At 62.8% G+C, this 11,678-nt stretch overlaps 1 protein-coding gene across 2 annotated transcripts in view; it reads right to left on the reverse strand.

The window, feature by feature from the left end:
* Positions 1-1,263: 1,263 nt before the first annotated feature.
* RTN4RL1 (reticulon 4 receptor like 1) overlaps positions 1,264-11,678 on the reverse strand; it is a 77,190-nt gene continuing 66,775 nt past the window's right edge. For both annotated transcript variants that reach the window (XM_051824537.2, XM_051824536.2), the window contains exon 2: positions 1,264-4,280. In XM_051824537.2, the coding sequence (XP_051680497.1) occupies positions 2,947-4,280 (1,334 nt within the window). In that variant the 3' untranslated portion in view covers positions 1,264-2,946. The remainder of the gene's footprint in view (positions 4,281-11,678) is intronic.

Raw genomic sequence — 11,678 nt, forward strand, 5'->3', positions numbered from 1 at the left:
ATTCCTCCACTGCCAGGGCACAGCCCAAGGGCCTCCCCCTTACCAGGCCGGGCTCCCACACCTCCTGGACTCAAGGGTCTGCAGAGCCAGTGTGTGCCCCCAGCCCTCTGCCCAGAATACGCCCCACATGGCTGGCCTGGCCGACTCACCAGGAGACCCGAGACCCAACGGGGTCTCTTCCTCCTCCAAGTCCTCTCTGACTGCCCCACCCCCGCCGAGTTCCCCACTTCCGGAGGGCGGGGGGGGGGGGGGGACTGTCGCAGGCAGGAATCCCATGCTGGTAGTCACACTTGTTTCCACTTGTAGGCCCCCAGCTCCTTGCTGAGAGCCACACCCTCTCCCTTTGATGTACCCAGAGCCTGGACAACAGCTCAGCATCTGTCTGTGGCATGCACTCTAGGGGGTGGCCCCTTCTGGGGGCCATGGGAAGAGCTTGTGTGGGGAGATCCTGAGGCTGGCTCTGCTCCCGGGAACCCAGAGTGGAGAGCATGTAGGGGCGGAAGTGGCCCAGCCAAAGTGCAGAGCAGAGGCTGAAAGTTTTTTGGAACTGGGAAGGTGGCCGCAGCCTCAGAGTGGAGGAGGGGCGCCTCGGTGCACCTCTCCCTGCCCTGAACCCGGGTCTCGGTGGCAGGAGGTTTGGGGCAGCTGTGTCACTGCATGGCAGGTGAGCTGCTGAGTGCCCTCGCCCGTGTCAGAGCAGGGCCGTGGTGGGAGCCCCCACAGGCCCAGGACTGCTCCCTCTGCCACCACAGGGCTCCCGGTCCCGAGGATCTGTCCAGAGGGCCTGAAACCATGGGCCTTCTGCCCTCCGTGTGGGCAGCTCTCTCCTCCCTGCACAGCCAGAGGGGCCCGTGCGACCTCCAGGCCCCTCCTGCAGCTATGTGGGCCGCTCCCTGGCCCCCTGGATGGCCCCAGGGCCCAGGGAACTGGCTGTTCCCCTGCAGCCCCACCACCACCCTCTGAGAATCAGGAGCTCTTGGGAACAGGCCGGGAAGGATCCGGGACCAGCCTGCTTTGGGGAGAGGCGCAGACAGGCAGCCAAATCAGCGCCGCCAGAATGTGGGAAGTGAATCATGCGGTGTGCAGGCGAGGGGAGGACTGGGGGGAACAAAGAACACGTGTGTGCAAGCGTGTGTGCGCTCCGCGTGCCCCTGCCCCCCACGGCTCCTCCCACCAACAAAGCCGTGCCCAGCCAGCCTTGCCTGCCAGAGCCCGGGCTCCGCTACCCGTCAGGAATGCGGGGTTTGGAAATGAAAAACAGGGTTCTTGTCCAAGAGAAACGTTTTTATTGGTATCATTTTCCTCCCTTAATTGGATTCGGCATTTCTCCTTGTACACATCTTCTCGGGTGGGAAGTTCAGGTCTGTGCAAAGCGCAAAAGAGATTGTGCCCACCTGGCCCAGTCAGCAGCACGGCCAGTTCTGGTCCCCGTGCACCGTCTGCTCCCACTCCTGACCCCTGAGTCTGCCACCCCCTGACCTCTGTCTGGCTCCGGGCGCCTCCTGGCCAGGGCCTCCATAGTGTGGAAGGGCCTGAGAAGATTCTGGAAACGCCCTCAGGGCTTCCCTTCTGCTAATGCCCCTGGTACTTCCCTCTGGACAGCCTACACAGCGCCCTCGCCAGGCTGCCTACCACATAGCGGCAAGGAGAACTCCAGCTGTGGTGGAGGCCCACTGTCCACACTGTCCACACTGTCGCTGGCCAAACGCTAGGCCGATGACCCCATCCAGCCTGTGGACTAACACTGTGGATGCTGCCGCGTCTGCTGGTTTCAGAAACCGAGGCCCCCTTCCTCCCCTTCTCCAGCCAGCCAGGCCTGGGCTTCCCGCGGCTCACCCTGACGCCCACAGCTACCGTAGGAAGGGGGGAGGGAAGCTCGGGGTGACAGACAGGCTGTGTTGCATAAAAAAAACCAAGGTGATGCTCTAAATGTCTAAGAATATTGGTCCCCTGAAGTGATTCTCACCGCCTTCCCTTCTCCCTAACCCTCGCTGCTGCTGGCAGGCCCCTGGCAGGTCCAGCGAGTGCAGGGGCCCCCGTAGCCAGGTTAGGATTCTAGACACAAATGCTATACCTTGTTCTTGCTAGAAGTCCCTAGTACGATCCTTAGTTCGGCAGACATAGTTTTCCGTGTAGTTTATAAACATGATGAGACGTAGAGTTTGGAGCTGGAGTGGGGCGGGCATCCTGTGCATGTGAGTGTGTGTCTGCGTGTGTGTACATATACGTGTCGGGTGTGTGTATATATATATGTATATATAAGTGGACGTAGGTAGAAAACTGCACCTTCTGAGAACCTCACTGCAGGTGGTGAAGTTCTACGTTTCAGCCTCTGATGATCTTTCCTTTGGTAATTGGTTCTTGGACCCCAGCAGTTGGGCCTGGGTCTGCCAGGGTGGCCTGAGACATCAGGAATGAGAGGCGTTGCCCCCCAAGGAAGGGCCCAAGGTGGAGCGGGATTGCATTCAGGGCAGGGACAAGTTGCCACCTGCTCCAGGGCTCCCGGGCTGCTGGTCGACCCAGCCTCTTGGACGAGTCTGGTTGTTCTCCTCCAAGCCCTAACAGTGGGCCCTTTGGACCTCTCTCAGCGGTCAGCATCCGCAAGAGCCCAGGTCCTGGGAAGGGCGTTCGTCCCGTCGTTGCTAATGAATTTGAGCTGTGCGCCTTTCTCTGCCTTGCTGGAGCCCACGCTGTCCGTGGGCGGTCGGCTTGGCGGGGGCTGGCGGGGACAGCTGGTGCTAATCCCCTCCCACCTAGGGCTGTACACTTTGGGTTTATAATCCACGGGGTAGGGTCCAGCCAGCGGCCGAAGGCTCTCTCAGCCATTTCCTGCTACCCAGCAGCTGCTCCCCTGGTTAAAAAAAAAAAAAAAAAAGAAGAAGAAGAAAAGGGAATTCTGTCCCTTGGTGGACACGTGGCAGTGCGGGGGGCCAGCACCCTGGGTCCTCAACGGAGAGTGACTGCCAGCCCCAGTATCCAGGCCAGGAGCGAGGCCCCCAGGAAGCTGCCTGAGGAGGCCTGCTGCACCCCGCTGGGGGCACGGATGGGGGTCCTGCGGGCACACTTGCCCTTCCTCTTGGGCCGTGCCGTGGGCAGAGTGTCGAAACTGAACTTGTGCTGGTAGTCGGGCACGTAGTCCTGCAGCTCCTGCATCTGCTTCCCGGAGCCGGCCTTCGAGACCTGGTTGCGGTTCCTGTGGCTGGTGCAGTTCTTGCCTGGCTTCTTGTGGCCCGGCCGGGAGCCGGGCAGGTGGCCATGCGGGTGGCCCTTGTCCCTGGCGGGGCCGTGGGATGGTGGGTGGTGCTCCTTGCGGGCGGCCCTGTCCGTGGTGGTGAGCGTGTGCGACTTGATCTGGTGCGGGGACGCTGGCCCGGTGCAGTTCCGGAAGTCCTCGGCCCTCAGCAGCTTCAGATCCTGGCCTTGCCGGGGCTCAGGTGACGCGCAGGGGACAGCCGAGCTGGAGCCGCGGAACCTCCGCAGCCACTCCCACAAGGAGCGCGCCCGGCAGCCGCAGTCCCAAGCGTTGCCGTTGAGGCGGAGGAACTCCAGGGCGGCCAGCGGGGCCAGGCAGTCGCCCTGCAGCTCCGTGAGGCTGTTGTTGAACAGGAAGAGGGTGGTCAGCCTGTGCAGGTCGTGGAAAGCCCGGTGGTGCACCCAGCGCAGCTGGTTCTCGTGCAGCAGCAGGCGGTCCAGGTTCACCAGCCCCCGGAAGGTGTCCTGGCCCAGGCTCCCCAGCTTGTTGCCATGGAGGAACAGGTGGCTGAGGTTGACCAGGTCCACAAAGATGTCATCCTGGAGGTACTCGATGTGGTTTTCCTGCAGGTAGAGGTACTGCAGGCTGTGCAGGCCGCTAAAGATGCCCGCCGGCAGGGCGCTGAGCCCGCACTTATAGAGGTAGAGGGCGTGGAGCTTCACCAGGCCCTGGAAGGTCTCGGGGGCCAGCGTCCGCAGCTGCCGGTTGTCACCGAGGTCCAGCTCCTCCAGGTGCACGAAGCCCTCGAAGGTGCCGGGGTCGATGAAGGTGAGGTTGTTGGAGTAGATCCACAGGGTGACCATGGCGGGGCTGAAGTGGCCAGGCTGCAGGAGGCTGATGCGGTTGTTCTGTAGGAAGATGCGCTCGCTGTCCTCAGGGATGCCCTCGGGGATGGCGGCGAAATTGTGCGCCTGGCAGCTGACCGTCATGGGCGCCGGGTAGCACACACAGTCCCTCGGGCAGCCGCCGCTCAGTGGTAGCTCCCCGGCCAGCAGCAGCAGCAGCAGCAGCAGCTCCACACAGCACCCTGGCAGGGAGACACAGCACAGCCAGGTCAGGGGCCGCGCGGGGAGGGGGGACGCCGGCAGGAGACGGGTACGCAACCGCCCCCCCCAGCACATGGATGCTGTTTGTGTTGGCTGCTGGGAGCCACTTGGGACCAGGTGCTTCTTCCTAGTGCTGGGCATCCACACCTCTCCTGGGGCAGGCGAGTTTGGGGTGAAGACCCCGATCACCCCCACCCCACAGTGGCTGAGCCCTGCCTCTCGGGCTTAGTCAGGCATGCCAGCTGGGGTGGGGCTGCAATCTCTGTACACAGCCAGGCCACCGTGGGCTCTCATCCCAGCTCTGCCGCCTGCTTCCTGCTCTCTGTGTTCACAGACAGTGGCGTGCTGTGGTTCCAGCAAAGGAAATCTCTCACAGAGCACCAGGTTATTCCCAACCACACAGCGTGCACACGGCACCAAGGTGCACTGCACGAGGTGTCCTGTACACTCTGTCTTCCGTGTCCCCCAATACGCAGCACCTCCTCCATGCCTCAGTTTCCTCTTATCCAAAATACGGACAGCCATAGCTCTGTCTTGCACAGTGTTGCAGAGGTCCCGAGAGGGGGCCTGGTCGGGTGACAGCAGGGCCGACACACAAAGCCGCTGTGGAGCCCACGAAGCTGCCCGCTGAGGCCTAGTGCTTCCCCGTCCCTGCCCCGCCCCAGCTCCCAGGCTGCGGCTGCACGACCAGGCTTACCTCTCGACTGTCCAGAGCATTTCCTCTGTAGCTTCCCCCTAATTGGGCATTAATTAGGCTTTCTTTAATGGATCCTTAAAATAATTTATTTTCGGATGCGTCCAGCCTGTGGTCGGATAAGAGCCCCACGCTCGTTACCAGAGCAGCCTCATTATGGACGCTCATCGTCACCTGCCCTTTCCAGGGTCACAGCTGTCCCGAGCGGCCTGCGAGGTGCGCCAGGGTGTGGGCAACAGGCTCCTCCCTGCCTGGTTGGCCTCTTACCCCTTCTGTTCCAGCCTTTCTGGCCAGGCCTCTGGGGACAGCCACAGCGCCTGGGACAGCTCAGCGGGTTTTTCTCCTGCCAGCTGCGCCCCGGACACGCAGGACAGGAAGACCACCCTCCTGGCCACCCCCACACCCAGCCTCTCGTCGGCCGGAAGCCCATTCTCCCGGGCCTGCCACTACTCGGGCTCTGGGCCGAGCAGGCCTCATTGCCACTGCCGCCCCCTCGTTCCAGGCAGAAATGGCGCTGTAAATAAGTGACAGCTCCCAGCTGTTGGGCGTTATGGGCTCCCAGAGTGGCAGCTGCTTCCCGTCCCCCTGTAATCACCCGGCTCCGACCGAACGTTTCCTACATACAAAAATCATCGCACATAATTTGCTTTCTGCATAATTGGGTTCGGTTGCGATTTCAGAGCAATTATGACCTGGGAGGCGGTGGCGGTGCGGCAGCACGGCTTGGAGGGCCCTTTGTGGGCGCGGCCATGCTCCATGCGGCCTCTGCTGTGCCTTCAGTCACCCCAGCCCCTGGACAGCCTGCAGGCCAGGCCAAGCTGCTGCCCCGCAGCTTCAGTTCCTCCCCGCCAGAACGTGAATGGCCACGACGGCTAAGGGCAGCCCTCCCCACTCCAGTCCCCCAGTGCCCGTTTTCCATAGGGAGGTGGGGCAGGGGTGTAAGAGAGTGGGGGGGGGGGGCTCCAAATCCCAGCCACACCAGGGGACCCTGCACCTGTCTCCTGCTTTAAGCCCCTACAGCCAGGGCTGGGGGAGGCCCAACCTTAGGCAGAGCCGACGAAACCCCTCCCCTCTCTCCTTTCCCGCTGCTCACCCCTGCCGAAGCCTCCCCCAGGGAGCGGCTCTACCCTGCAGCTCTGGGGGCACCAGGCCGTCCCTCCTGGCCCCCGGGGTGCCTGTTCCACATCTCAGGCAGAAGGACCCAGGCCAGGGCTGCACAAGCCCCCAGGGGGTCCTGCAGACAGGAAGGTATGGCTTCCCCGTGGGCAGTTGTGAGTGGGGGTGAGCTGCGGGGCTGGCGCTGACCCCACCCGACATCTGTCCAGCTTAGTGGAGTTTACAGCGGGCGTTGCTCAGGGCCAGAGCTGCCTCCCCCGCTGGACTGTGGCTCTGTTTCTGGGAGCCCCAGCATGGGGCTCTTTGAAATGACATCCAGAGAAACTGGGAGCCCCCTGGGGAGGCGTAGCCCCCTCAGAAAGCAGCGTCAGGCACAGGGGAATCAGGGGAGGGGCCCCCAGTGGAAGTGAAAAGCCAAACCGCCCAAAGGTGTGGGTGGGAGGAGCCTGGGGCAGGGGTGGGGTGAAGGCGAGGTCCCTGGAAGGAGCCTCCTGCCCTTCCACTGCGAGGGCCACAGAAGGGGGAGGCAGGGGCCCCAGCCAAGCCTGGCTTACACCCCCTGTTATCTTGAGGAAGACGGGGGTGGTGGGGGGCTGACACAGCACAGTGACTTCCTTCCAAAGACCAGAGGATGACTGAGGCATCTCTGGAAGCCGGCTGGCTGGTGGGATCTGAATCGGGGGGGGGGGGGGGTTCTCTACCCTGTGGTACTGCCCGGATGCCAGGGGCACCAGAGAGGCTGCCCCTCCTACAGGGGGATGGGTGGTCCCAGCCGAGTCTGCGTCTCCGCCCTGGAAGCCTGCTCCAGTCCAGGACCCTGGATCCCCTGTCCCCAGGCCACTGCTTCTTCCCAGGGAGGCACTCATTCCCACGGCTCCTCCCCTGCCCCTCCGTGCAGCCCTTGGGAGCCCTGACCCGCTGATCACCAGACTAATGTGGTAACAAGGAGGCCCTCTTTGCTGTGCATTGTAAGGTTGCAAATGAGCAGGGATCCAAGTCTCCCTGGAGGAGCCTCCCAGCCCCCTCCCGCATTGGGCAGGGGTGGGGAAGAGAGCAAGGATGGGCCTTCCCCAGGCCTTCCTCTTCCTTCCCTGCCTCCTCCTCCTCCCGCAGGGCTCACTCTGCCCTCCACTCAGCCACTCCTGAGGCCCCTGGCCTCTCACACCTGAGCTTACCTGCATCCCTGCAGCCTTTCACTAGCTCTGTTTACCACTTGCCGCCTAGCATTGGCGGTACCTTCGTGGGAGGGGCCCTTGACGGGGGGGGGGGGGGCTCTTAGGGGTCTTGGGGGAGGGCCCATCCCAGGTTGGTGCTGGGCACTTGGGCATTTGTGTGGAGAGTGGTGGGGCTCAGTGAAGCCCCCCACCTTGCCTATGCCACCATGCACATCGCTTTGTCACTGCTCAGCTGCCAGACACGGGCAGGTCCTCAACTTGCTGGAATATTTAATCTGTGAAAGGGGATAAGAAGGGTCCTGGCCCCATGGGGCTGCCTTGGATTCAGTGAGAGGCTGCATGCTTGGTGCCCAGCCCAGTGTGCAGCTCCAACCGTGTGGTCTGGGAGAGCTGGGATTGTCAGGGCCTCCTCCTGGCAAACCCCAGACCCGGCCTGCTGGACAGACTGGGGACAGAGAGGAGAGCATGGAACCCAAGGCCACTCAGCAGCCCCCAGATGTGTGTGTGAATGAAGGATCCCATGGGGGCCGGACCTGCTGGGGACGATGGACAGGGAAAGGCAAAGGGGACAGTGCCTGCAAAGGCACGGAGGTTTGACAGCAGGTGACAGGGGTCCCTCTAACCCCTGCCGCTCTCTCAGGCTCCATGTGTGCAGAGCTCTCCTGGGCTGGGGGAACCCCGGGCCGGGGAGGCAGAGAGCTCCCGACGGCACCAGGACTGACTGTGTGTCGGGGATCCTGCAGCATCCCGGCCCCTAGAAGCAGGAAGGAAGGGGAGGAGGACCCAGGCCCAACAGGGCACCGAGTTCTCCCTGCCCCGAGATGGGCTGGCGTCCCCATGGCACCCAGGCAGCCCGGGGTTCCCGCAAACCTGGAGACTGGGCAGCGGCAGGAGCAGCCCCTCTGGCCCTGCGGCCGCCCCCACCCCCACAGGACTGAGGTTCCCCTCTCCTGCTGCTCCCGCCTTTGCAGCTGCTCCTCTCCAGGCTGATCGATGCTAACCCAATGCTCTCTGCTGGACGGATAATGGCCTCAGGCCAGGCCGGCAGCGCTCACAGGGCTGCTGGCGCCGGGGGTCACTAGGCATCGTCCCTCTTTGTCGGACCTAAATGCAGGCTCAATGCAGGCTCGTACTTAGTGAGTGCCCTCTGCCCTGGCAGCCCAGCCCAGCCCTGGAGACAAGGAAGCCGGCCAGGGCACAGCAGGGCTCCACTGGGCAACCCCCACTGCTGGGGTGGGGTGGGGTGGGCAGACCAGCCGGCCACACCCTGTCCCTGGCACAGGGCAGCAGGAAAAGCATGGACTTTGCGGCCAGAGAAACCTCAGTTCGCATCCTGCTCCCCCTCTAACAAGCATGTTGTGTTACTGGCATGAACCTGTAAAATAGGGCATTCAAGGCTCCAGCCTGGCCCCCCGGCCTGTGGACACCGGCGTCGCCGTCTCCACTACACGACCATCACTCAGATGTCATCTGATCCTCTCCACTCCAGGTTGAGGCAGCTCCTTCACTTCGGCTGCTTTGATCACAGCAAGTCCCCCTCTCTCACCTCACACCCACCGCTCAGAAATCCCATGTGAGTGTGGGGGTGTGTGTGTTGCGGTACAGTGAGTTAGGCCTCCACCTGCAATGCCAGTATCCTGTATTTGAGCACCGGTTTGAGCCCTGACTGCTCTGTTTCTGTCCAGCTCCCCGCTAATGCACCTGGGAAGGCACTGGGTGGTGGCCCCAGTGACTGGGCCCCTGCCACCCACGGGGAAGACTCAGTTGGAGTTCCAGGCTCCTGGGTTAGGCCTGGCCCAGCCCTGGCTGTTGGGGCCAGTTGGGGAGTGAACCAGGAGACAGATCTCTCTCTCCCCCTGTCACCTTGCCTTTCAAATAAACACATTTTAAAAAATAAGAAAAGAAAAAAGAAAATAAAATCTGTCTGCTCAGCTTCAGAATCGACCCTGCCTCTGCCCACCTCTCATGCCCACGACCCTCATCTCTCGCTGGGACTGGTGCTACAGCTGCCAGTGGCCTCTCTGGCGCACCCTCGCCCCCAGGGGTCGGATCCACGTCAGAGCAGGCCACTCCTCTGCTCCAGCCCTCCCCAGCTCCCACTTCACTCAGCAAGGTCCCTCCAAGTCGGTACCATGGCCCCGAGGCCCCGCTGATCTGGGCCTCCCCTTCTCTGTCCTCCGTGCCTCCAGCCTTTCACACGTCTGCTGCCCAGGGCATCTGTGCAGCCCGGCCTTCCCTGGGCAGCCGTGTCGAAGGCCTCCCTTCCCTGTTTCGCTCTGCTCCGCGGCGCGCGCCCTAACGTGCCACACAGCTCACTGCTGTCTCCCCTGCCCCGGGACCACAGTGATTTGTCTCTGTGTTCCTTGCGCACCGTCCAGAGCTGGGGAAAAGCCTTTCTGAGGCTTTGGGAAGATTGAGGCCACGCCCAGAAGGCCCCAGGCCCTGGGCCTGGCTCATGACAGGCGCTTATTAAACACAGGGGCTCCAGGGTGACAGCAGAGACTTGGCCTTGGTTCTGTCCCCAGGCCTCTTGGTCCATCTCAGAGGTGACCAGATGGGAGGACGGCTTTGAGGAAGGGACATGCAGTCCCAGGCATGCCCAAGGCCATGGGCAGGGTGAGCAGCCAGGGCAGGTTCAGCTGAGACTGAAGGCCTTCCTGGGACTGCCTCAAGCAAATCAGGCTGAGTCCCTCATGTCACCCCCACCCCAGGGCAGGACTGTGCCCCACCTTCCACAAAAACCCAGCTCAGGCTGCAGGAGAGGGTGCGGACAAACAGCACCAGCAGCCCGGGAAGAAGGCCTGGGCCCAGACCGAGCCTGTGTGTGGCTGTGGGCACAAGTGCATCTATGTGTGAGCGTGTACCTGAGTGTGCCACACGTGGCTGCGTGTGCGTGCCATGTGCACACATGTGTGTGTGCACGCAGCTCAGTCATGTATCTGCACGTAGAAGCACACTTGTCTCTGGGGACCGCATGTGATGTGGCTGCATGTGCATGCCCTGTGCACACGTGCAGGCACGTGTGTGTGTGCACGCTGCTCAGTCTTATCTGCACGTGGAGGAGCACGCTTGTCTCTGGGGACCACATGTGATGTGGCTGCATGTGCATACGTGCAGGCATGTGTGTGTGTGTGCACGTGGAGGAGCACGCTTGTCTCTGGGGACTGGATGTGGGACTGGCGGCTGGGCCCCTTTCCTCCTGCAGCATCCTGGGTGGGAGGGGCACGCGATGTGGGGGTGTCCTGTCTCATCTCACACTCACTGGCTTTGCCTTGAGCTCCAGCTCTCCCCCAGCACTGACCCGCTGCATCCTGGACCCCTGGTGGTTCCTGGGTGCACCAGCATCACTCTCAGGCTCCTAACTGGAGTCATCTTTCGGCTTTCATCCGCCCGGCTCGTCCCCGGCCATGGGCCTGGCCAGGAACTAAGTGGGCGGCCAGATTCTCAGGGGGTTGTGCTGGAGCTGCCCCTGGCTCCCCCACCACTTCCTGGCAGTGGAGGGCTCCACATGGGGGTGCGGGCCAGAGGCTGGCACACAGGCAGCTCTGCTCCTAGGCACTGCCCCGGCTCAAGGCCAGCACCTTTCACCTGGGCAACCTTCCAGCAGGTCACTAATCCAAGGTCTCGGTTTCTCAGTCTGGAAACTGAGAGTCAAAGCACCTGCCTTGGAGGTACTGGGAACGCTCACCAGAATTGCTGCATGGGGGCCTCCGTAGGGGTGAGGATCACATTACTGCTTTTGTCAGCAGAGACAGCTCTTCCCTCCCGCCTGGGGCTCTGTCCCGCCCTGGGGACCCCCCCCCCCTGCTGCCCCCAGGGCCCTGCAGATGGACCTGCCAGATAGGGTGGCCAGGGCCGGGCTTGGCCTCGGGACTGAGGTGCCCTGCCAGGCCGCAGCTGCAGGTGCGGCTGCCCCTGGACCTCTCCCCGAGATGACCTTGACTCTACCTGGACCTGGCAGCCCATGGGCTCCGCCTCCCCCTCCTGCAGCCCTTCCACCAACCCAGGGTTTGTAAAATGCGTCCTCATGTCACTCACATTTGCTCCTCGTGTGGGGGCCTCAGAACCAGGCTGCCGCAGCCCAGGTTCCAGGGCTGAGGACTGGGGGCTTCTAAGCGTCTGTGCTCCCCAAGAAGTCTCAGTGGGAGGCCTGGCCACCCCGCCCTCCCCGGGCTCCCTTGTGGAGCCAACTGCTCCTCCCAAACTGCAGCCAGTGTAGACACCTGCGCCATCGTGGGTGTGTCCGGGGGGGGGGGCAAGGGACCCCCAGGAGAGCAGGACAGTCCTCAGCAGCAAATGTCAACAAGGAGGCCTGCAGAGGAGTGAGGTGGCCTCTACCAAATCCCGCAGGCCCCAGGTCGGGGCAGGTCTGAGATGGGAGCTGGGCTGAGGGA

Source organism: Oryctolagus cuniculus, chromosome 17 (genome assembly GCF_964237555.1).
Source record: "Oryctolagus cuniculus chromosome 17, mOryCun1.1, whole genome shotgun sequence".
NCBI lineage: Eukaryota > Metazoa > Chordata > Mammalia > Lagomorpha > Leporidae > Oryctolagus > Oryctolagus cuniculus.